Below are 24,145 nucleotides of genomic sequence, written 5' to 3'. Positions count from 1 at the left end.
GTGAACATAAGTAGAAACCTGTTAGCTTGTTAGCATCTAGTTTGTCACATTTTTGGCCCTGAGACTGTTTTTAAGTGGACTCTTTGGTCTCCGTGTTGTTGGGGAGCTTGAGAGTCCAGGGCATAACTATGAAAGAAATTTGTGATTTTGGATGATAGCAGGAGGTCACTCGGGACAGACTATAAAATATCCTTAGTAGCTGACCACCATAGTCTTTCAGCAGAGGTAGGCCTCCTTGGTCGTCTTGGTAATACACTTGAGCAGTGTCCAGTGTGCAGACTAGTATGGCCTTCTGAACTGTACCAAGCAAGTACCTGCTCCTGCTGGCTGTTTCCTAAATGTGTTCATATTAAACCTAAGGCCAACCCTCTGTGCTAGGTATTACTGTTCCCATTTTTCAGTTGGAACTGCAACTGGGACTGCTACTAGCACCCCACCAGCAAGTAGCAGGATGGATTGGAGCCCCCTAGGTGTCTGGATGTTGTCTCAGGAGCTTTCCCCATATCTCTGCTGCCTCTCACTGGGTTTGGACTTAGTAGGATGTTTGGTTCTTGTTTCTTTTGCTTATTCTACTGACACTTCATTGTTTAATCCTTGCATTGATACAGAGCTCTCTTTTAAATTTTTTAAAATTTGGTTAATCAACAGTAGAACTGTCCCAAGAGCCAAGTGGATTATGGGAAAACTGAAGTCTTGAATCAAGTTCCCTATCCTTAAGACATTTCAGGTTTAGATGGGGAAATGACATTAACAAAGGAAACAATTATAAGATGGTTATCTGAAGGTATTTTGGAGCATATGATTCTTGTCATTTCCTTTGTGACTTCCTTAGTAAAGACAGGCAAGCCTAGGAGCCTTTTGGCTTTTAACATCTGACCCCTTTCAATTACAATATAGTTGAGAAAGTTAAATGTAACAGGAGTTGGGTAGACTTCTGTGAATTGCTGCAAAGTTGTTCCAGAAAATGATTTCGTATCAGTTGAGTTTAGGGAAAAGCTATCATGGAATTGTTCAGTTGCAGAGAAGACAATAGAATAGGTATTTTGCAGTGGTGGTCTGGAGTTATTGCTAAATTTTCAGGAATTTTGCCAGTCTTTGGCAGCTTGGAATCAACCATGGTGATAGTATTTACACCATGGAAATCATCAAATAGAACAAAGTCCCTTATTTGTACTTTTTCCTCCCCTTCCCCTCCAGTGGGTTTCCTCTACTGGATTTACATTTGAGTTTGACTGTGTTTCTTTGCCTTGGAAATGAGATAGAGAAATACACTCTCCTCTATTTTAAAAGACTTCTAAAATCAGTGACTCCTCTCTGTTACCATCTCCCTTTCCAAATCCTTTCTCTCTGACTTCTAAAAAAAAAAAAGCACAGAACTCCTTGGTGCCGCATCTCAGTGGATTTTTATTTTTCTCAATACTTAACCTTTCTTGGGTCCTTTTCAGTGACACTGTAAAGATAGCTACTCCCTTTTGAAACTCTTATCAGACATTCTAGCTCTTACGAGATTTTCTTGTCTTACCCCAAACCAGTAGTTAATTTTATTCAGTGGTCTTCTTTTTCCCATTCCCTAAATGTGGTCATACTCCAAGATTCTGTCTCCAGTGTACTTTCATTTTTGTCTTGTTTACTCACACTGTTTGAACTATCCTGTTTGTGGAGAGGACTGAAATCTCAGGATGGAGCCCTGCTCAGTACCCTAGTGATGTTTCTAAATGTGTGTCACATGTTTGCAATGGATTCCTCAAATGTAACATGTCCAGACAAGTATCTTATTTGCACCTTCCTTCCCCTGAACTAAACAATACAAAAAGCTCGGTTCCTCCTTATGACGTCCCTATTTTTATTAGGGCATTTAGGTACTTAGTTTCTTCTGGTTATCCAGATTAAGAACTGTGACACTGTCTTGACTCCCTTTTCCCCCTTTTCATTGATCTAAATGTCAAATCTATTACCAAGTCCAGTACATCGTAAGTACTAAGTACAACATCACCTTTCCACTTCCACTGATGTCTGGGAGCCACCTGGTTCAGACCCTCCTTCCTCCCTTTTCTGGATTATTGCAGGCTTTGGTAACATGTTCTCTTTCTATGCTTTCAACGTAAGTTATTTTATTAGTTACTTTTACATCCCCAAGGGGCACAGTCTTGTTTGTAGTACAGCCACACACAGTGGCTTTATTGCATGTCCTCAGCCTGACTTTACAAAGCCCTTTCCAGGCAGCGTGACTCCTATCTATCTTGGAGTCCCACTTCCTCCCCATGCACTGGGCACTAGCCAAGCTGTATCTTTCATTGTTTGCCAAACATGTTCCTTGCTCATCTCCCATTTCCCCATGACTTGGTTCAAATTGTTTTCTCTGACCCAAAACAGATAGTGATCTTTCTTCTCTAAAGGTTCATAATACTTTCCTAAACCTTCTTTATGGCACCTGCACCATGTTTTGTAGTATAGTTTTTGTATATTTGTTTCATCAGCTCGTTGAGGACATAGCTTTGTCTTACTCAGATATCTGATAGAGCCCAAAGAGACTTTTATAAATAGAAGGCTTCAATAAAATTTTAAGAATTAAACACTTCAATTCTTGTAAATTTATGCAGACACAAACATTAAGATCAAAAACCTAGTACTTGATTATTCATTTTGCACCTGTGACTTAAATTTTTTTGTCCTAAAATATCCAGAGGACATCAAAAGATATGTTCATAAGAAATTCACAGCTTGAACTTGACTGGGACAACAAGTAGGATCACGAACTTAAAATTATATTGGGGAGGTTGGGAATATGATTCTTTTCCTTGACCTTGGATGAACCAGTAGGGAACCATGCTTCACTGTTTTGCCTGTTCTCCAAATTGCCAATTACAGACCAGCAAATGCACATTTCAGTCTTGTGACAAAGAACTTAAAAGATTTGCAAAGTCCCATGGATGGTACACTTAGTAAAAACAACACTGGATAATACATTTCAGAATTACAGATGTCTCTGAATGAGTAGTTAAAATTTTGACCTGTATTTATAATAGTCATTCAGAAACATTGTAATTAGATTTTTAGTCTAACTGTGTGGTTCTGTAATTCCTCACTCCTGATTGTGAACCATAAAAGAGAATTGTATAGAAAGATAATTTTATTAAAACTTGTTACTCAGTTTGAGACAGGATTTTTAGTTTTTATTTTCTTTATCTAGTGGCTGAACTTATTTTGGAACTAACACAAAATGTCACTTGGATTTGTTAAACAATGCAAATCTAAAAGTACACATGTAGCTTCTTTAATTACATATGTTTGATGATGCTGGATCTGATTCCAGAATGGCTTGTTTACTGTGTGAGAGAAGGTAGGAGACAATTGAGGGAAAATATTAGCAGCATGTGGCTGTGCCTGAAACACCAGTTCTCCAACTCTAGGCCTTTTAAAGTTACAGGTTAGAAATGAAAAAAAAAGAGTGCTAATTAATGTGTTAAAATATATTAGAGGGCATGTGTTGTCATTGACCTAATTATAATTTTGAATCACTTTAGTATCATTTATTTAAAATAAAATGCCATGTTATTCACTAAAATTATGATTGTGTGAGAGACACTTTTTTTTTTTATTCCTCTTTTTCAGGAATAGGATTTAAGAACTCATTTCCCAGGAGAGAAGGTCTTTATTTGCCCAAGTGTTACAATTTTCATTTTTGAAGTTTTCAGTCATTCATTGGTTGAGGAATTACTTCAGAGGAATATGTATAATCACACATCTAATAAATTTGCATATTTATAATAAAGTGAAAACCTTATAGTTTCTCTAAATGAGGTAGAATATTGTGCTTAGGGTAGCTTATCGAGATCAGTAATAACATAATTTTTCTCTCTTGACAGTACCAAGTATAAGGATGGAGGCCATTTTAAACAAAATTGTCATATGAAATTCTCTTTACTTATAACCTAATTAGAAATGTTATTTAAGTGGCCAAGAGTGTGTGGAAATTGACCAAACTTCTGTATATTTTCTTCACAATACTTTGAAATCTCTTTCACTATTTCACAATATTTACAGATTATGCAATTCAGGTTTAGTAATACTATAGATAGTCAAATGCCTTTGAGAACAAAACAGGGCTTACCAGGAAATTTAAATGCTGATAGCCTAGGATACAAGTACAATGTTAATGATATTTTCTTTTTAAAAAATATTACATAGAAAGTTAAAGGGAAAAATTCAGTGTTTTATCTCTAAAACTCAGGATGCTTAACGTTAGATTCTTGAGTTAATAAGCTATTAATATGTTAAGCATACCTTGTTTGGCTTTCTTTAATGTTGCCACCTTTAATATAGTCTTTTAAAGCTATTCTTACTCAAAAGTCTGCTCACTGAAAAGATTCTTTGTATTTATTACAGGTTATAAAGCAAGATTATTTGGTTTTTTGATTAGATGGTTTAGGACTTGGACCCTCAGCCTTCCTAATAAGATCAGTTCTCAACTGATAGGGCTGTGTAGAAAACCTTTTGGTGCACATTGGTAAACTTTCCTGTTGTCTTAGGTAGATAAAGTTCCTTAGTGAATGACTTGTCTTTATATTGCGATTGACACTTTCATCTCTTCTGAACTTAGGGCTTCAGCAGTATATGATGGTATTTATTGTTTATCTGTTTAAATAAATTAGAGAAGTTAATTTTTGCTTTTCTATTTATTTTCCAAAGCTCTGAGGAGGCAGCCCTGTATCATGTTCACTGTATTACAGTCCCAGTGAATTTAATTTTTACTTTGGATTTTATTACCTCAGAAGTATGGCTGGATATCTGACAAGCTTCAGTCTGTGTCCTTAGCTCCAGCCTCATGCCCTTAGGTGCAGCCTTCTACACGCTAAGCCTAGAAATGCAGAACAGCACTGAAGGACGTAGGAGATCTTGTGGAAGGGACAGAGGGTTTCTTTTAAGATGAGGTCATTTTACCCTGAAGACAGGAAGTGAGGTTGGATGGGTGTTTTCGAGAATTGAAGCAGTAGAGGTGGCAAGATAAGGTATGCGAACTCATGAACAAAGAGTGGCCACCTAAAGGAGGGGAAAGATAGACCCCTCACTTTCACTCTTTAAAAAAAAAATGTTCCTTTGAGCCTATTATGTGCATAACACTCAATACTGTAGAGTATCTCTAAGAAGTAGAAGGCAGTATATATAAAACATTATCATCTAGTTAAGGCAAAAATTGTTTAGACAGAAACATTATGGGGACTGAATGGAAGAGAAGTATCTTTACAGTTCCATTGAGAGTGAAAATAAAATATTTTACTATGTTTTTTTAAATGTAGATTTTTACAGTTTAAATATACTTTAGAAAAACCCCATTTAAAAAAATTATCTGCTTTGATGAAAAAGCTGCTATAAAAATCGAGAGTATTGGTGCCTCTTGTGGTTAAAGAATCTGAATTTTTTTTAAATTTAGTTATAGTCAGTTAAAATTTTATTTTATTCCTATTTACTTTAGGTAGGGGGAGGTAATTAAGTTTGTTTGTTTGTTTGTTTGTTTATTTATTTATTTATTTATTTTTAGAGGCAGAACTGGGGATTGAACCCAGGACTTCCCGCATGCTAATTAAGCATGTGCTCTAGCACTTGAGCTATATCCGCCCCACATTTGAATTTTTAATGTAATGCAATGGACTTGCAAACATAAAAGCATTATTTTGCCCCTTCTCTTTGAGTTAAGCCCATCACTAGGAGGCAAAATGCATGGACAAGACAGTCCTATCCTTTGAAAGTTGGTTTTGTGATGAGTGGTAAATAGGTGGAGGTAGACATGATTCCTATATTCCTGGCTGGTATAAAATGTTTTAAACTCTGGTGCCTTATACATAGGAAGTATTCTGAGACTGAATTTTTTTTTTAATGTAATTTTTTAAAAGACTGAAGTAAAGACTATATTTGTGTTTTCTTTGCCCCAGCATGTCTATGATGTGAGTGGGAGCAATAGTAGATTATAGTTCACTTCGTTTTAATTTTCTTTTTTTTTTTTTTTTTCTTTTTTTCGTACTGACCTCTAATTCTCTGTGGCAAAGAACTGTGCTATTATTTGAAGGATATTTCTCTAGGAAAATTAATGAGATCCAGTTGTAACTTACTCTTGGTACTAGTTCATGTATTTCTGGCCAAACATAAACACTGATGACCATTTTGGGTCAAGAACAAAAGAGCTTAGTTTATAAGAACTCCAAAGATTATGAGATTCTTTTCTTTTAATTGCCTGTTAACTATTGTTTTCAACAATTGAAAAATAGAGTAAATTGAAAAATTCATTGCTGAAGCCTTGAATTGTTTTTCCTTGATAATTTGTAAATATGTTTATATATTTACAAAGACTAATATTCGTGACATTTTCTGTTGTGTTTATACCTTGATAATAAGTTATAGGTAACATTTGTGGGAGATGCCTAGTGGTCTTATCTCCTGTTAATTGAGAAGATTTGAAACTGGCAGCAGAGAACATTAGAGTAGAGCCTCATTAGGGATCTTCTGTTCCAACATTCTTTTTTTTTTAAATTGAGGTATAATTGACATACACCATTATATTAGTTTCAGGTGTATAACATCATGATTTGATATTTTTATATATTGTGAAATGATCATCATAGTAAGTCTAGTTACAGCCATCACCATGCATAGTACAGAATTTTCTTTTTCTGGTGATGAGAACTTTTTAGACTTACTCTCTTAGCAACTTTCAAATATGTAATATTTCTTATTAACTATCATTGCCATGCTGTACATGACATCCTCATGACTTATTTATTTTATAACTTGAAGTTTGTACCTTTTGACCCCCTTCACCATTTTGCCTACTCTCCAACCTCTGCCTCTGGCAACCACCAATTTGTTCTCTGTATCTATGAGTTTATCATTGTTATTATTATGTATTCCACATATAAGTGAGATCATACAAATTCATCTTTCTCTGTCTGACTTATTTCACTTAGCATAATACCCTCTAGGTCCATCAGTGTTGTGCAAATGGCAAGATTTCGTTCTTTTTATGGGTGAATAATATTCCATTATATATATACACCACATTTTCTTTACATATTGATTTGTTGATGGGCACTTAGATTGTTTTCATATCTTGGACACTGTAAATAAGGCTTCAGTGAACATGAGGGTGCATATATCTTTTCAAGTTAGTATTTTTGGTTTTTTTCAGATAAATATCCAGAAGTGTAATTGCTGGATCATATGGTAGTTCCAACTTTTGAGGAACCTCCATACTGTGTTCCCTAGTGGCTGCCCCAATTTATATTCCCACCAACAGTTGCAGGAGTTCCCTTTTCTCCACATCCTAACTCTTGTTACTTCTTATCTTTTTGATAATAGCCACTCTGACCAGTGTGAAGGGATACCTTGTTGTGGTTTTGATTTGCATTTCCCTGATGTTAGTGATGTTGACCATCTTTTTATGTGGCTGTTGACCATCTGAATGTCATCTTGGTCAAAGAGTCTGTGCAAATCCTCTGCTCATTTTTCAATTGGACTTTCTTTTGCTGTTGAGTTGTGTGAGTTCTTTATATATATTTGATATTAATCTCTTACCAAATTTATGATTTGTGAATATTTTCTCCTGTTCAGTAGAAATGGGAGATGTTGATAGTTTCCTTTGCTGTGCAGAAGCTTTTTAGTTACTGTAGTCCCACTTGTTTATGTTTGCTTTTGTTGCCTTTGCTTTTGGTATCAGATTCGAAATATCATCAGCAAGGCCTGCGTCAAGGAGCTTACCGCCTATATCGTTTCTTCTAGTTTTATGCTTTCAGATCTTAGATTCTAGTATTTAATCCATTTTGAGTGATGTAAGATAGTGGTAGAGTTTCATTCTTTTGCATGTTTCTGTCCAGTTTTTCCAACACCATTTATGGAAGAGACCACCCTTTCCCCATTGTATATTCTTGGCTCCATTGTTGTAAATTGATTGATTATACATGTGTGGGTTTATTTCTGGGCTCTCTGTTCTGTTGCATTGATCTATTTGTGTTTTATGCCAATACAATTACTGTTTTAATTACTATAGATTTGTAATATAGTTTGGAATAAGAAGTGTTATGCCTCCAGCTTTGTTCTTCTTCCTTAAGATTGCTTTGGCTATTCAGAGTCTTTTGTGGTTCCATACAAATTTTAGGATTATCTGTTCTGTTTTCGTGAAAAAAATGGCATTGGGATTTTGATACGGATTGCACTGAATCTGTAGATTGCTTTGGGTAATACGGAAATTTTAACAATATTAATTCTTAGAATCTATAAGCATGGAATAGCTTACCATTTCTTTGTCTTCTTCAGTTTCTTTCATCAGTGTCTTATAGTTTTTAGTGTACAGGACTTTTAACCTGCTTAATTAAATTTGTTCCTAGGTATTTTGTTCTTTTTGATGCAATTGTAAATGAGATTGTTTTCTGAATTTCTTTTTCTGATAATTTATTAGTGTATAGAACTGAAACAGGTTTCTGTACATTGATTTTTGTATACTGCAACTTTGCTGAATTCATTTTTTAGTTCTAACAGGTTTTTTTGGTGGAGTCTTTATTGTTTTCTGTATATAGCACTATGTCATCTGCCAATACTGGCAGCTCTGCTTCTTCAGTTCCAATTTGGATGCCTTTTATTTCTTTTTCTTACTTAATTGCTCTGGTTAGGACTTCTAATACTATGTTCAATTAAAGTGGTAATAGTGGGCATCCTTGCTTTGTTCCTGATCTTAGAGGAAACTCAGGTCTTCACCATTAGGTATGATGTTGGCTATGGGTTTGTCATATATGACCTTTATTATGTTGAGATATATTCCCTCTATACCCATTTTGTTGAGAGTTTTATGTTAAATGGATGATGAATTTTGTCATATGTCTTTTATCCTTCATTTTATTAATGTGATGTATCACATTGATTTGTGGATGTTGAACCATTCTCGCATCTTTGGAATAAATCTCATTTGATCATGGTGTATGATCTTTTTTATGTATTATTTAATTCAGTTTGCATATGTTTTGTTCAGGAGTTTGGCATCTATCTCCATCAGTGATATTGACCTATAATTCTCTATTTGTGTGTGTGTGGTATCCTTGTCTGTTTTGGTATCAAGGTAATGTTGGCCTTGTAAAATGAGTTTAGAAATGTTCCCTCTTTTTCTGTATTTTCGAATAGTTGAGAAGGATTGGTATTAATTTTTCTCTGAATGTTTGGTTGAATTAATCATTGAAGTTGTCTGGTCTCATACTTTTGTTTGTAGGGAGTCTTAAAATTACTAATTCAGTATCCTTACTAGTAATCATTCTATTCAGATTTTTATTTCTTCATGATTCAGTCTTGGAAGGTGCTATATTTCTAGGAATTTATCCATTTACTCTAGGTTGTCCAGTTTGTTGGTGTATAATTGTTCATAATAGTTCTATTGTGATTCTTTTTATTTCTGTGGAATCAGTTGTAATGTCACTGCTTTCATTTCTGATTTTGAGTAAGTCCAACTAAAGATTTGTCAATTTTGTTTATCTTTTCAAAGAACCAGCTCTTGGTTTCACTAATCTTTTCGTATCTTTTTTTTTTTTCTTCAGTCTTTCATTTATTTCTGTTCCAGTCTTTGTTATTTCTTACCCTCTACTAACTTTGGACTTTATTCCTTCCTTTTCTAGTTCCTTGAGGGTAAAGTTAGGTTGTTTACTTGAGACTTTTCTACTTTTGTCTTTTGATCTTCATACTAGCTTTAGAAGTGATTAATCAGTTACCATTAGGGTATTTTTACATTTACCAGTGAGATTTATACTTTCATATGTTTTCTTATCAGTAAGTAGTGCATTCTTTCAGTTTAAAGAAGTAAATACTTTTAGCTTTTGCTTGCATGGTAACCTCTTTATCTCTCATTTGCTTCTGAATAACTTTGCTGAATAGAGTATTCTTGGTTGGAAAATTTTTTCTTTTATCACTTTTAGTATATTATGCCACTCCCTTTGGTCTTGGAGTTTCTGCTGAAAAATTAGCTAGTTGACTTATGAGGTCTCTGTATGTAACAAGTTGTTTTTCTCTCACTGCTTTTTTAAGATTCCCTCCTTGTTTTAACTTTTGGTATTTTAATTTTAATGTGTCTTAGTGTGGATCTCTCTAGGTTCATCTTATTTGGAACTCTCTGGGCTTTCTGGATCTGGGTGTCTGTTTCTTTTCCCAGGTCAGGAAAGTTTTCAGCCATTATTTTTTCAAGTAAGTTTTCTGTTCCATGCTTGCTCACGCTCTCTCTCTCTCGTTTTTCTGGGACCCTTATAAAGTAAATGTTACTTAGCTTGATGTTGTCTTATGTAAATCCCTTAATTTTTTTTTTATTCATTTTTCTTTTTGCTGCTCTATTTGGGTGAAGTTCTCTGCACTGTCTCTGAGCTCACTGATCATTTTTTCTGTTTCATCTAGTCTGATGTTAAACCCATCTAGGGTATTTTTGAGTTCAGTTATTATATTCTTCAGTTCTGTGATTTCTCTGTGGAACTCTCTTATATTTTCTGTCTCTTTGTTGAAGTTCTCACTGTGTTCATTCTTCTCTCAAATTCAGTGAGCATCTTTATGACCATTACTTTGAACTCTTTATCAGGTAAATTGCTTATCTTCATTTCATTAAGGTATTTTTCTGAGGTTTTATCATATTATTTCATTTGAAACATACCCTTCTCTTTCTTCACTTTGCTTGATTCTCCGTGTTGGTTTCTATGCATTAGATGAAAAACAGCCACCTCCCCCAATTTAAAGCATTGGCGATAGGAGATGAACCTTATTGTTTAACGCTGCCCTGGCTCTTGGTTGTCTTTCAAACCTTTATGATTGTCTAAGAAGCTTAGTTTATTTTCAGTAGCTCTCAGTAGTTGAGGATGTGCCAAGACTAGTGTTCCAAAGGGGAGGGTCTCGGTCAGTGCTTAGATTCAGGCTGACTGGAAGCTAATCCCTCAGGCATCAGCAGTCAGACAAATCATGGCTCCAGACCAGTGTACAAGCTCCTTCCTGGGAGATACGGATGAGCTATAGCAAGGCAGAGGGTGAGTGCAAAGATGGCATTCCCCAGCCTCTCTTCCATGAGAGCACCTCTGTAGTCTCTGTGTGCCAAACCAGAAGCCTGCCTCTCAGGCCAAAGCTCCTGAGCAAATAAATGAGCCTCTTTCTCAGAGGGACTTGGGGTCTGTTTCAGTCAACTGTGCAGTGTCCTGGGAGTGGTTGTCTGCCAAAACCTGTCTCTCTGATTGTTACAGTCCCATGGGACCCAGGAATACAAGCACCCATGACTGCCAGGGCCAGGCAATTAAGGAGTGCCCTCTGGGTCACAAACATAAAAACTGGGTCACTGAACATGTATAGAATCTCCCCTTTGGGAGATACACTGGCTCTCTGGAGCACTGCGAAGGGAGAGCAGAAAGATGGTGCCCATTCCTGGAGAGCATCCCAGCAGGCCCCTTACCGTTTGGCCTTAAAATTAGGAAATGAGTCTCTTTCACATAAAGTCTGGGTGCTTTCAGAGGGCTGCTTCTGTGCAGCCTGGTGCACGTGAGTCTGCACACAGGCCCTTTAAGAGCCAATCCTCGGTTTGCCAGAACCCTGTGTGTTTTGTGGACATAAGACCCATGGTCTTCAAAGCCAGACATTTTGGGGGCTAATGTTTCAGGTGCCAGCCTTAAAAGTCGGGGTGCCACATATAGATTACAAGCCCTTTGCTCTTGGAGGAGAAGCTCTGGGTTTTGAGTTCCCTCCCGATTGTGGGGTTTATGGTGAATGGTGTCTCAGCCTTTCCTACCTGCTTTGATATGATTTCTCTCTGGTTTGCCTAATGTAAAGGGCTCACTCTGCTAGTTTTTAGATTTTTATCAGAGGAAACCGTTCCATATGTAGCTGTAGATTTAGTGTCTGTGAGAGGAGATGAGATCAGGGTCTTCCATCTTGAGTATCTCCATAGTATAACCCCCATGCCATGAACACCTGACCAAATTCATCTGCTCTGCTTGAAGTCCTGTCCTTTAATCCTGTGCACGTGCACACATGCGTGTGTGTGTACACATGCATACATGAATGGTATGGAACTTACCAGGAAGTTTTTATATTTAAAGATAAAGAGACAAGAAGAAAGTTGACTAGCAGATAAAAAGCTATATATATATATGAAAGCTATATATACATGAAAAAGTGTGGGTTACTATGCTTCTGATCACCTTCCTAAATTGTTCATTCTGTTGATTACCCTTTTCTTGATTCACCTCTTTGCATTGACATTTGTTAGTTTTTCTGTTTTGTTTTGGGGGATTCAGGTCCTTGCCTTGCACATATCCTGTCTCCTAATAATGGGCCAGTGGTACTTTGCCTATAGAAATGAATTTCATTTACCTTCCCTCATCCATTTTTGGTGTTTCTTATGACCGAAGCCTTTATGTCACAAACACAATTATCAAGCACTCATATGGCCAACCAGCCAGTTAGTGTGTTTGGCACTGGCAAGGTAAGAATGACTTTTAACATGGGTTTAGCATTCATTGTGCTCAGAGTGCAGTAGGGCAGATACATATGTCAACGAATAACCATGGCAGTGGTAACTGTATCTGTAACAGTTGCCAGAGGAGTGACCAGTGACCTTGGCATCAGGATCAGGGGCAGCATCTCAGAAAAGGCAAGGTATTCTGAGTAGAGGGATAGCTGTGCAAAGCCGTAGAGGCATAAAATAACATGACATTTTGGGAGTTGTGAAGTACTGAAAAAGTAGTGTACCAAAGACAGGGTGGGGAGAGGGTAAGCTGTGGATGGATCGTAAAGCATCTTCTCTGTAGGTTTAATGAATGTGACTTCATTCTGTAGGTAATGATGGCTCCTCAGACATTTTAAGGAAGGTAATCACCTGAGAAAAAATAGTTTTGAAGTCACTTAGAATTCAGCTCAGACCTCTACTTATGTCACTAGCTGTATACTCTTGGACCTGGTGCTTAACATTCCTGAGCCTCAGTTTTCACATCTTGAAATGGGTATAGCCTGGACTGAGACTATCTTGGATTGTGAGTGATTTAATCATCCAGCAAAATTTATTTGTTGAGCTCCTGTTATACATAATGCCCAGAGAAATTCCACAGGGAAGGGAAACATAGAGCCTCCAAAGCTTAGAAAACGGTGGATACTGGATCAGCCCATCCAGAATCTAGCACATTTGTTTGTTCACATCTATTTGTATTCATGTGTTATCTGTTGTTATTAGTAGCACCTCAGACAGAAACCTGGGAATCTTCTATTATACCTTCTTTGTAACCAGTTATCAAATCCAACCTGTTTTACTTTGTGTGCAAATTTTATTATGATGAAATGCTTAAGTGTGTGTTTTGTGTTCATTTGCTGGATTTTGACATATGCATCCACCTGTGTAATCCAATTGTCTGTTAAGATGGAGAACTTCCCTATCATCCTCTTGCAGTTCATTGCAACCAGTACACTTCAGGTGAAGCAAAAACTTCATTCATTCATATCATGAGTGCACATTAATATGCTAGGTATTGGTATGGAAACTGAGAATGCAGTGAGCCCTTACCTTCAAGGTTCTGATAGTTGGTTGAGGATACTGATGAGTAAGTATGAACTTTATAACATGACTTCAGAACTAAGAAAATAGAGCTTGAGTACAGGGTGCCATCCTGCTTCCTTGATCTAATGCTCTTTGGGTATGTGGGCAGAGGGGAAATAAGACCTAATCTGAGGCTGATAAGAGGTGTAATGATCCTGGAAGGAAGTGGGGAGGTATATTCTGAGGAGATTCAGGGCCAGGGAATATTGTGTGTCTAGACCCCAGAGAGAATAAGAAATGACAAAAGTGATATTAGTGTCAAGTAAAGGCTGGAGCAAGGCTGAGTTTCCCATTGTAGGTCACCTAGAAGCAGCCTTACCTTCGAGGCCAGGAGTGATGGAAAAGGGTGATTCTTTGTCAGTCCTTATCTTTGAACTCCCCCTGAACCTTACATAAAACTTTTATGGCACCTAAGTGTTAGTGAATCATTGTTATTGCTGTCCTCAGTACAATATCACCTACTGTTTATTGAATGTTTCTACATCTCTTATCTTGGAACACACTTCATGCTTTAGAAGACACACAGAAGAGAGAAGGCAGTGTCAAGGGGCACAGATAACTCGGTGCTGCCACCGGGTGAGGAGTGCCAGCAGCCCCCAGAACCCAGAAGACACCAAGAAAGGGGTTTCCCCTAAAGCCTCTGTTGGGAGTGTGGCCCTCCTGACACCTGGATTTCAGCTCAGTGATGCTGATTCCAGACACCAGGTCTCCAGAACTGTGACAGAATACATTTCTGCTGCTTTAAGCCACCACTTTGGTGATAATTTGTTACAGTAGCCATTGGAAACCTGTTGTGTCACCACACAGGTATGTAATTCCTTATGTGCACATGCTCACACCCTTCCTTCCCTCCTGAACCACACAATCCACCTTTTGAAATACCCTATTTATCTATGAGGATCTGGTCTAAAAGCAACTTCCTTCCTGACCCCTTCAGGGAGAATTCATCACTGTTACCTCTGTTGGTAACTGGTATGTCCCCAGTGATTATAATACTTATTCATAGACATCAAGTGCCCTATAAATACTTGTGGGTGAATTAATTCTCTTGTGTTTTACAGTTGTTGAGTCACCTGTTTCTTCCATTAAATTTCTTTTGCTATATTTATTTTTTAAATTGAGATATAATTAACATATAACATGTGTAAGCTTAAGGTATACAATGTGTTGATTTATACATTTGTATATTGCAGTATGATTTCCACCTTAGCTTTAATTAATACCTCTATCACATCACATAATTATCTCTTTTGCTGTGGTGAGAACATTTAAGATCTAGTCTCTTAGCAGTTTTGAAGTCTATAATACAGTACTGTTGACTGTAACCACTGTGCTGTGCATTAGACCTCCAGAACTTACTCATCTTCTGGTTGTCATTTGTACCTTTAGCTTGTTTTATTTTAAAGTCTTCCTCATCTTCTTGTCTCTCCATCCCTATTGCCAAAGCCTTCGTTCTGGCTCTTAACCTCTCATCTGGAGTCTGCAGTAGTTGGTCTCTCTTCCTTCTCTAATTCATTTTCTCTTCCATGGGAAAGCTGTCACTTTAAGCGGTACTGGCCACATGCTGAGCCTGTCAGATGACTGCCGATGTCCTGTGTTACCTCAGATTGTCACACGTGGTCTGCTGTAGGCCAGGAGTTGACCTGTTACTGGCTACGGGCAAAGTGTGTCAGTTCCAGCCTCCACCTGCCTTTCCTCTCCTGCTACGTGAGGCCTGCTTCCTTGCTCTCTTTGTTCAGCTGTCTTCTGCCAGATGCCTGGGTCATTCTTACCGTCTCCTGTTTGTTGGAATCCAAAGCTTTCTTTTTACAGTTAGCCGATTCGTGCTAGTTAGATTGTACGTGGGCCTGTCCTCTGCATTTCTTTTAGGGGTCTCTTCTACTATTAACCATGAGAATTGAAGCTATGTTTTAAAATATCTCCTGTTTTTGTAAGATTTCTCTTCTCTCAGCCCTCATCATAGGTGAACCTACCATTGAAATTACCCTACTCATGATCTTTAACTTTTTTGGACTTCCACTCTGATAATAGGCTGTCTTGCAGTGGGGTAGGGGAATACCTTTTTTGTCTTTTCTTGTTCTGCCCATTGATGATGTGGAATCTGACTATCCATGCAGGTAAGATGGACCTTGTAGGAGGGTCTTAGTCCGAAGGTGACTATTTGTAGTCCAGTACTTTATCACCATGCTTTGTACCTAGTAGGTGAATTTGTCACATACAGACAGTTCCTTATCATACAGAGGGTAAATTTTCGTTTCTGCTTTTCTCCCTGTGTAACAGTGGGAGTTGAGAAAAGGATAAACACACTCACTTGTATTTTGTTTCTGACACTCTAGGTCGGGCTGGCTAACTGGTTGGCTTCCCACGTGGTGCCCTACATCAACATCACACCTTAAAGAAGCTGAAGAGAAAATTTTAAAACGTAAGATTTTCTTCTTGTAAGTTAACTGACCTGTTTACTAAAATAGGTTCAATATATATCATTGCCTTCAAACTGTAGATGAGATTCTGTGATGTGTTAGTTGTTGGCAGAAGAACTTTTTTCTTTTTTCATGTCATCGGCAAGCGCATAAACGTGGGAAGAAGACGGGGGTCTCAAACTTTTTGGTCTTGGATCCCTGTTACACTCTTAAATTAGGAAGTACCCCCGAGGAGGTTTGTTTATAGGCTATAGTTATCAATATTTACCATGTTAAAAGTTAAAACTGAATAATTTTAAATGTTAATTTATTGATTTATTTTAAAACTATAGTAATAAACCCATTACAGGTTAAAATAAATAACATGTTTTCTAAAAATAACTCCTTTTCCTAAACAGAAATCTAGTGAGAAGAGTAACCTTGTTTACAAGTTTACAAATCTCTTTAATGTCTGGCTTCACATAAGGCAGCTGGACTCTCATATCTGTATCTGCAGTCAGACTGTTGCTAATCACTTATCTTGTGATCTCTGGAAAACTCCGCTGTATAACCATCAGAGAATGAGAGTGAAGAGGCAAATAAGTCTTAGATTGTTATGAAAATAGTTTTGATCTTGGAAGACCTCCTGAAAGGGTCTCAGGGGCTCACCAGCGGACCCCAGACTGTGCTTTGAAAACGGGCTCTGGGTGTTCCAGAGCCAGCAGCCTTGGTATAGTGGAACACTTAGTGAGCTATAACCAAGTAACCTGGTCTCGGCACTGGGTTACAGGATCTTGGGCAAGTCGCCTTTCTCAGCTTCCTGGTTTCTGCCTGTAAAATGAGTGGGTGGGATGATCCTTAGAATTTCTTCTGGTTCTAATATTCTAAGATTCTTTAAGTCTACATCTATAGTAGTGTGGAAACCCTTTTTTTTGTTCACTGTGAGCACTGTAATTTACCCACCCTTGTGCTGTCAGAGTATTCCCAGGTATCTGTGGGCATATCTTCACAAGCAGTAATGTTTACTGTGCAATTTTGTTTACAGGAAGAGATTAAGTGGTGCAGTTCACATGTGTGATTATTGTGTATATGTGTGCGGATGTTTGTCCACACCTGTTTTTCATCCTCTCAACCACAAATGAATTTTGTTGTTTGAGCATTTGAATGATTCAGGAGTTAAGTGACCAGAACTGTGGACATATCCATAGAAGGGGACAATTAGCCATCATACATAGATTTTTAACATGAAAGTGAATTTCTGCTCTGTGTACTTGAGCCATCGTGTTCTCTACAGAACTGGGAAAGTTGTCATTGTGGTTTACTAAATGGAAAAATTCTGTCAGGAGATTTAAAAGGGTGCTAGATGCTCAATTCGTGCCTTTAATAAACATATTGATTTCCTACTGCTAGGTTCTAGGGTAGCAAATAGGAGTGAGAACTGGCCCCTGCTCCAATATCAGACATGGAAGCAAACAGCTAATACAGTGTGGGGAGCTCTTTAATAGAGGCTACAGATGGCTTTTATGGAAATAGGCAGACATCTGTGTTCAAAATGCAGATGTGGTTTGGCTAATACTGGACCAGCCCCTTTTCTAAACTGGTGGCAGTTCCCCTCACTCCGGTGGCATGGGCTTCGTTAATACCCTGAACAAATGCTGGCTTTCCCCTTCTCACTATATGGGTACAAAACCTGAGATTATTTCTTTTGTTAAAGGGAAGAAACTCCAGATGAATATGCACAAATAATTAAGAAATATATACCTAAAGTATAGCTGTTGATTTGATGATTTAATGTAAATGAATTTCAAATTAGTTTCATCTTTAGTCAGTTTTGGGGGAGATTTAAAGTATTTCATCCTGTAGCATTGAAGGCATATAAGAAGTTTTATCCACAAAATTGTGATTATTTGCTTTTTTTAGAGAGATTGTTGGATTTGAACTCAGACTACCTGGCATCTGATGCTGAGGAGTTCCTGCCATACCCTGCCACCTTTTTCAGTAACTTTATAATGACTTAAGATTTCAGTTAACATATATAATACATATACTGGCAATCCTTCCCTAAATTCATGATGACTTTTTAAGACCTAGGCCACAGGTACTTGAGACTTGTCTAAGATAGATCTTCTCACTAAGATGTAAAATACGGTAATTGAGAATTACGTGCTTCAATCAAATGTCTTTTTTTTTTTCTTAGGGCTCACATAATAAAGGTGAAAACCATGTAAATGGATACTGAATGGTTTCTAATTGCTCTTAGAATACTCGCCTTCTCAGAAGTAGTGAAGCTAAGCAGAATTTCACCTTTATGTTTCCATTAGGTGTCCCCTGCACATACAAAAAAGGACCTGTTCGTATATCTAATGGAAATAAAATATGGACACTGAAGCTCTCTCATACTATTTCAAATAAGACTCCACTTGTCCTCCTCCATGGTTTTGGAGGAGGTCTGGGACTCTGGGCACTGAATTTTGGAGATCTTTGCACCAACAGACCTGTCTATGCTTTTGACCTGCTGGGCTTTGGACGCAGTAGTAGACCCAGATTTGACAGTGATGCAGAAGAAGTAGAGAATCAGTTTGTGGAATCCGTTGAAGAGTGGAGATGTGCCCTGGGATTGGAGAAAGTGATCTTGCTTGGACACAACCTGGGTGGGTTCCTGGCTGCTGCTTACTCACTGAAGTACCCATCAAGGTAAGTAGTGGTGACAGAAGAGGCACTCAAGTGCTAGTTTCCAGTTCCTATCTTTGGTGATGGTTGATGTTGAGCTTTATAATACAGACATTCTCTTAAAGGGCCCTGTAGACCAAACAGCCACAACCAATGGCCACTTTAGTGGCAGAAATAATGATGTCAGGTTTTCCTATTATATATGCAACACATAGGCTTGAAAAGACTTTCTATTTGTTAAACGTAGAATGTATGTAATTTAAGCCACAAGTAAAAATTGTTGTGGTATTATTGTTTACTGTTGTTATTATTATCATTAGACTTGTGGATCCAGCAGGCATTTTCTAACCTCTTCCAGGTTTTAGTAAGCTGTAGTAGGAAACCAGAAGTTTAGAAATGAGAAGATGTAGGCACTGGTGCTGTCTTTATGGCTTAGAGCAAATCACTTAATCTCTAAATTTTAGTTTCCTCACCTCTAAACTATAGAAAATACGCCTACATAGGATATCGTATAGGGTTTTCTATTATACTGTGCCTTATTGCTATAGAATTATTTTTAAGAGTCACCGAATTAATGAGTGTTTGCTTCAGAATCTTTGTAGCATCTCCTCCTTTCTTTACCTTATTATCTTATGCTCTTTCTTGTTACTTATGTTGCTAATCTAAGGGGAGGTCATATTTGAGTGCTAAGAAAATAGAAGAAAAGCTTATTTTTGTTGTTTATCTTCTGGAAAGAAATAAAGAGATCAATTTTTTTTTTGTTGCCTACGTATTTTTCCATTGGACTAATGGACTAATCCAAAATTGCAACTGACATGGATGTTGAAATCTGTGAATGAAATGATGGTCATTTTTAAAGCTCATATGTGCACCTGTCAGGCTCCTCGTTGCATAACTCCAGGTGTGCTGTTGACCCAGAATTTGAGGTATGGAGCAGCAGCCCTGTGTCCCTGAGGTCATCTTCCTCAGGAACAGCCAGCTGTATCTCTACAGATTCTTCACCTAAACTTCAGCATTTATAGGTGATTCTTTTCTGGAGCATTCACAGTCTTACTGTGCTAGACAATAAAACGGTCTTGTCAACTGGCAGATGTGTGCTTTCAAAAGAAGTCCAAATATTCTTCTTCTTGGGTTTTTGGAATTACTGTCTTTTATTGAGTCCTGCTCTCAGGGATAGACACCTAGCTGTATTTGTGGGGAAAGAATGAGAAGATTACTCTTCTGGTTTAACGCAACAGTGCTCTTTGTGGGGGTTGAGCTTCCTCTGTTTCCTATCTGGTGTTTATTATGTCTGTCTTGTGGTAGTTAGTCCCTGGAGAAGTGACATGGGACTCTGTGGGCTAGACTCTGGTCACGAAACCCTGTCTTAGAATCCTGACCCTTCATGACTGTCTACTTACTGCTTAGGTCAGTTGGTGAGATTTTTATTTACAGTTAGGAAATGTTCCAAAGAAATAGGGGCTTCAGTGATTCAGAAGGGAATGACCATTTAAAACCTATAAAAGAGAATAGCAACATATTTTGAATGACATGGGGGCTGTGTGACTGGTGGGCAGAGAAGTTAATGAATTGAGGGATTGATGACTCCAAATGGAGGCACAGACCCCACATTCTTTGCCCCAAAATGACCTTATTTCATTTCAGTTCTCTTACCTTGATGTGTCATAATTAGAGATGTCAACTGTAATTTTACTTGTAGATTAACGTGCTGCATCACAAACAGGACCACCGTGGGAGGTATCTTGGGCTTCCATTCTGTAAAATCTTCATCGAGCAGTGTCTGGTCACCTAAGGTGGGAGCAGAGGCAGAGGAGGGTAAGCCGGCAGTAACAGCCAAGATGCCATCTCCTTTCTTTCATCCATTTGCTCAGTTTTTCTTTTAATTTTCCTTTCCTGTTGGCCTCTGATGCTCAGGGCCCGATATAGAGACTCTCTGTGTTTTATAGGTATTTGTTATGGACTAAGGGAAAGGACACTATGAAAACTTGTATTAACTTAGAAAGTGTTAGGAAAGAGATCTGTTCCAGGTTACAAAAGAATAGGTTACAGCTGGTCTTTACTTCTCCACTAAAAGGTTCTCAGATCATCTCACTTTTGACCTTGCCTGACTGTATCTCCTTACTATGCAGAGCTGGGCTGAGCATTTTTTATGAGCCCTTCTTGAAAAGGAAGGCTTGAAGTTGGAGGTATTTATTGCTCTGTGCCCCATTCTCCCTGCAGTGGCTTGGAGCCAATGGGAAATACCTGGGACTAACTTCATCTTGAGAATGCCTCATTTGTGCACTGACTTGAGTTCTCTCTGGTCCTTTTCCTTCTCCTTTCTGTGTTCCATAGGAGGTTCTGTAGGCTTCTTTGTGCGTTTTAGTTCTGAATCTGGTTGTTCTTGTTGTATTATTTCTGACTGGTGGCTAACTTTTAATCTTGTGAAAGTCAGGTTTATATACCCTTGTTAGCATTTAGACTCAGCTCTCCCAGCATTGTTGGAGCAGGTGTTATCTACATCTTTGTCCCTGTAGGCTGTAATCTGCACACCATCATCACACTCACAACCTACTCTAATGGCTCACCTGGAGAAGAATGTTTCTTTATGTTTCAAAACTGATGGACTGTTTTCTTGTTCCTGTTTTGCTGATTCTTTGTTTTTCCTGTAGTTTGCATCAGCCTCAGATTCTTGATAAAGATATCTGATAGGATGACTCATGTACACTATCTGGCTAGTCCCATACCTTAAGCCTAGATGTGAACTAACAATCCCAGCAGGCTTCCCTCTATGGGATGTTAGAGGGTGTGGTCTGGGTCACCGTAAGAGTTTAGCTAGACCTTAATGTCCTTATAGACAAGGACCAAAAGGAAGCTGGAAAAGTACAACACTCCAGATGTTTGCTGAGCATCTGTCTACCATGTGCCAGGCTGAGGACACAGAATTGAACAAATGTTGAGGCAGTTTACTCCCTTTCAAAAAAAAAATGATCTGCTCTAGTCCATATACTTTGCATAACCTGTTAAAATTTCGAAGATCCATAGTAAACAAGGCAAGCCAAAACTAAGGCAAAAACAATACAGCCACTTAACTAGAGACAGATGAGACTTTCCTGCCCCTAGAGCAGACTGGGTGATATCCCTTAACACATTTGTAACAAAATTTAATCATCTTTTCAGGTAGAGTATGTTTTAATAAAGAGCTTATTTTTCTCTTTAGGTAAGTCAATAGTAAATAATACTGGCTGTTTTCCCAAACCAATCAATCTTTGCTGCTTTCATTAATTCCACTCATGCCTCTGGTGTGTGCGTCCCTCCCGCCCCCAGTTCGCACTGTAGGTTGTCATAGGAGGAATTAGGAGGTAGTCAGAATGTCAGGGATAACTATCTCTGCCATTAAAAATACAACAAAAAAAATTCATTTTCATCCCCCTTTCTGTGCACTGCTAGAAAGTAGTCTTATAAAACTATTAAGCAGTGAAGGCACTCCAGGTATATGGATCTCACATATGACATATCTCTACACAGATTTGTAGTTACATCCTACAAATCTTCTTGATGCTGTGAAATTTAGAGTGTAGTGTTAGGACTGGTCTAGAGTTGGTAAGAGTTAAGCTTTACCTTTACTTATGCTTTATGTCGCTTGGCCTGTATTCTGCCGATGGCTTGTTGGCATCTGTTAGTATACTGGAGGTGGGAAAGAAGGGTTTTAGCCCTAGTTCTGTATTATCTAGCTTTAGGTCCTGGAGCGAGTCACATAGAGCAACTCAGCTTTCTTCTCATCTGTGAGGTGAAAGATTGGGCTGGGTATTCTCCAAGGGTCTGTGGAGCTCTGTGCTCTGAAGCTGTTTGAGAAAATGCAGTCAAAGCAAAGGCCTCATTACTAACTCATCTGTGCTGATAAAAATAATAAAACATTTTATATCGAGGATAATAGCTATCTAATCCCATGTTCTGATTTCTTTACCTTTCTATTTTGGTTATAACTTAGGAAAGGGACTTTAGAATCAGTGTCAGTTCATCCTTGGGAGATTTTTACTGGCATTGGTTGGCTATTTCAGCTACCATTGAATATCATCTTGTGTCAGGAGATTCATGTTTTGTTTAAGATCTCTGTGATGTGTGGTAGCGTGAGGCAACCACAAGGAGGTGGTTCTGGATTTCCCTCATCAGAAAGATGTTTTGTAAGATGAAAAAATTAAAATTATTAATGGTAAGGAACAATTTTATATGAGTTTGGACCGAAGGTTTTCTATCTCTTTGATCAGTAAGGAAGAAAATTAGGAAAGGATTCAGAACAGAATCTAATGCCAGTATATCATGGTGTTATGGATAGGGCGAATGTGTTCCCATTCACCAAACTGGAATCCCAAACTAGGGGGTATATTTTCAGCCCATATTGTTACATTATCTTCATGTTTGTGAAGAGTTCATTCAAAGTCTTTTCAAATCCATCTAAAGCCCTAATACCTCTTAAATTTTTAGAATGATTTGGTTCATAAGCATCTATTGTTGGTGTCTGAATCTATTTTATGAGTGTAATATTAATCTCCAGTCATTTCTGCAGGTTCAGTCTTGAGATACATGGAACCGTTGGATTTTTCTGAGTGGTCAGTGGTCTGTATCATCTGCCAGAGTGTAACTTAAACAACAACACACACTGTCTTTTCTTGTTTCTCAAGAATAACTGCAATTAGCATATACCCTTTCACACATCCGTTATTATCCACCTTTAGGTAGAGTAAAAGTGAAGCCCAGTTTCTACCACACACCTCAAATCCCACCAAATCTCATCATTTTACGAATAACAAGAGCATGATGTAACGTTTTTTCTCTTTAATGTAAGGTTTTTAAAGGTGGTTCATTCTACCTTGACTTTATAAATCATGTACAAGTTCTCTATAGTCCTGGGGTGAATTTGCCAAATGAGCTGTTCTGTTCTTTCCTCAACAGGGTTAGTCATCTTATCTTAGTGGAGCCTTGGGGTTTTCCTGAGCGACCAGACCTTGCTGATCAAGAGAGACCAGTTCCAGTTTGGATCAGAGCCTTGGGAGCAGCACTGACTCCCTTTAACCCTTTAGCTGGCCTCAGGATTGCAGGACCCTTTGGTGAGTGCTTGTATCCATATCCTAGGAAAGCAAACCATTTATAGATAGTAGTAGAGGAGTATTTGCTGATCACCTCTGTTAGTTCAAATCTTAAAAACAAACAAAAAAATCCGGAACCTTACTTTTTTTCCTCCTCCTCCTCTAAAAAGTACCAGTCCATGCAGAAAGATGAATGAAACTAGACTCCAAGAGGAGTCTGTGTCTTATAAACATTACAGACAATTAGCAAGCAGAGAAGGTGGGAAATGCTAAGGATTAGGGTAGGCAACCTTAAACATTGTGAAAAAAAGCCAAGCAAGCAGAGTATCTTGAGGAAGTTTATCCTCTAGCCCAGGGTGTGGGAGGAAGTGACCTGCTGGGGCACCTTTGGCCAGTGATGATACCTACCCGGCTGGCAAATCATAAAGCCT

At 38.1% G+C, this 24,145-nt stretch overlaps 1 protein-coding gene across 2 annotated transcripts in view; it reads left to right on the top strand.

The window, feature by feature from the left end:
- ABHD5 (abhydrolase domain containing 5, lysophosphatidic acid acyltransferase) overlaps positions 1-24,145 on the top strand; it is a 38,081-nt gene that overhangs the window by 2,199 nt on the left and 11,737 nt on the right. For both annotated transcript variants that reach the window (XM_010945926.3, XM_074345115.1), the window contains exons 2-4: positions 15,916-16,001; positions 18,300-18,672; positions 23,581-23,735. In XM_010945926.3, coding sequence (XP_010944228.1) covers positions 15,916-16,001; positions 18,300-18,672; positions 23,581-23,735 — 614 coding nt within the window. The remainder of the gene's footprint in view (positions 1-15,915; positions 16,002-18,299; positions 18,673-23,580; positions 23,736-24,145) is intronic.

This window comes from Camelus bactrianus, chromosome 17 (assembly GCF_048773025.1).
Source record: "Camelus bactrianus isolate YW-2024 breed Bactrian camel chromosome 17, ASM4877302v1, whole genome shotgun sequence".
NCBI classification, from domain to species: domain Eukaryota; kingdom Metazoa; phylum Chordata; class Mammalia; order Artiodactyla; family Camelidae; genus Camelus; species Camelus bactrianus.
This window is presented reverse-complemented; position numbering and strand designations above follow the sequence as displayed.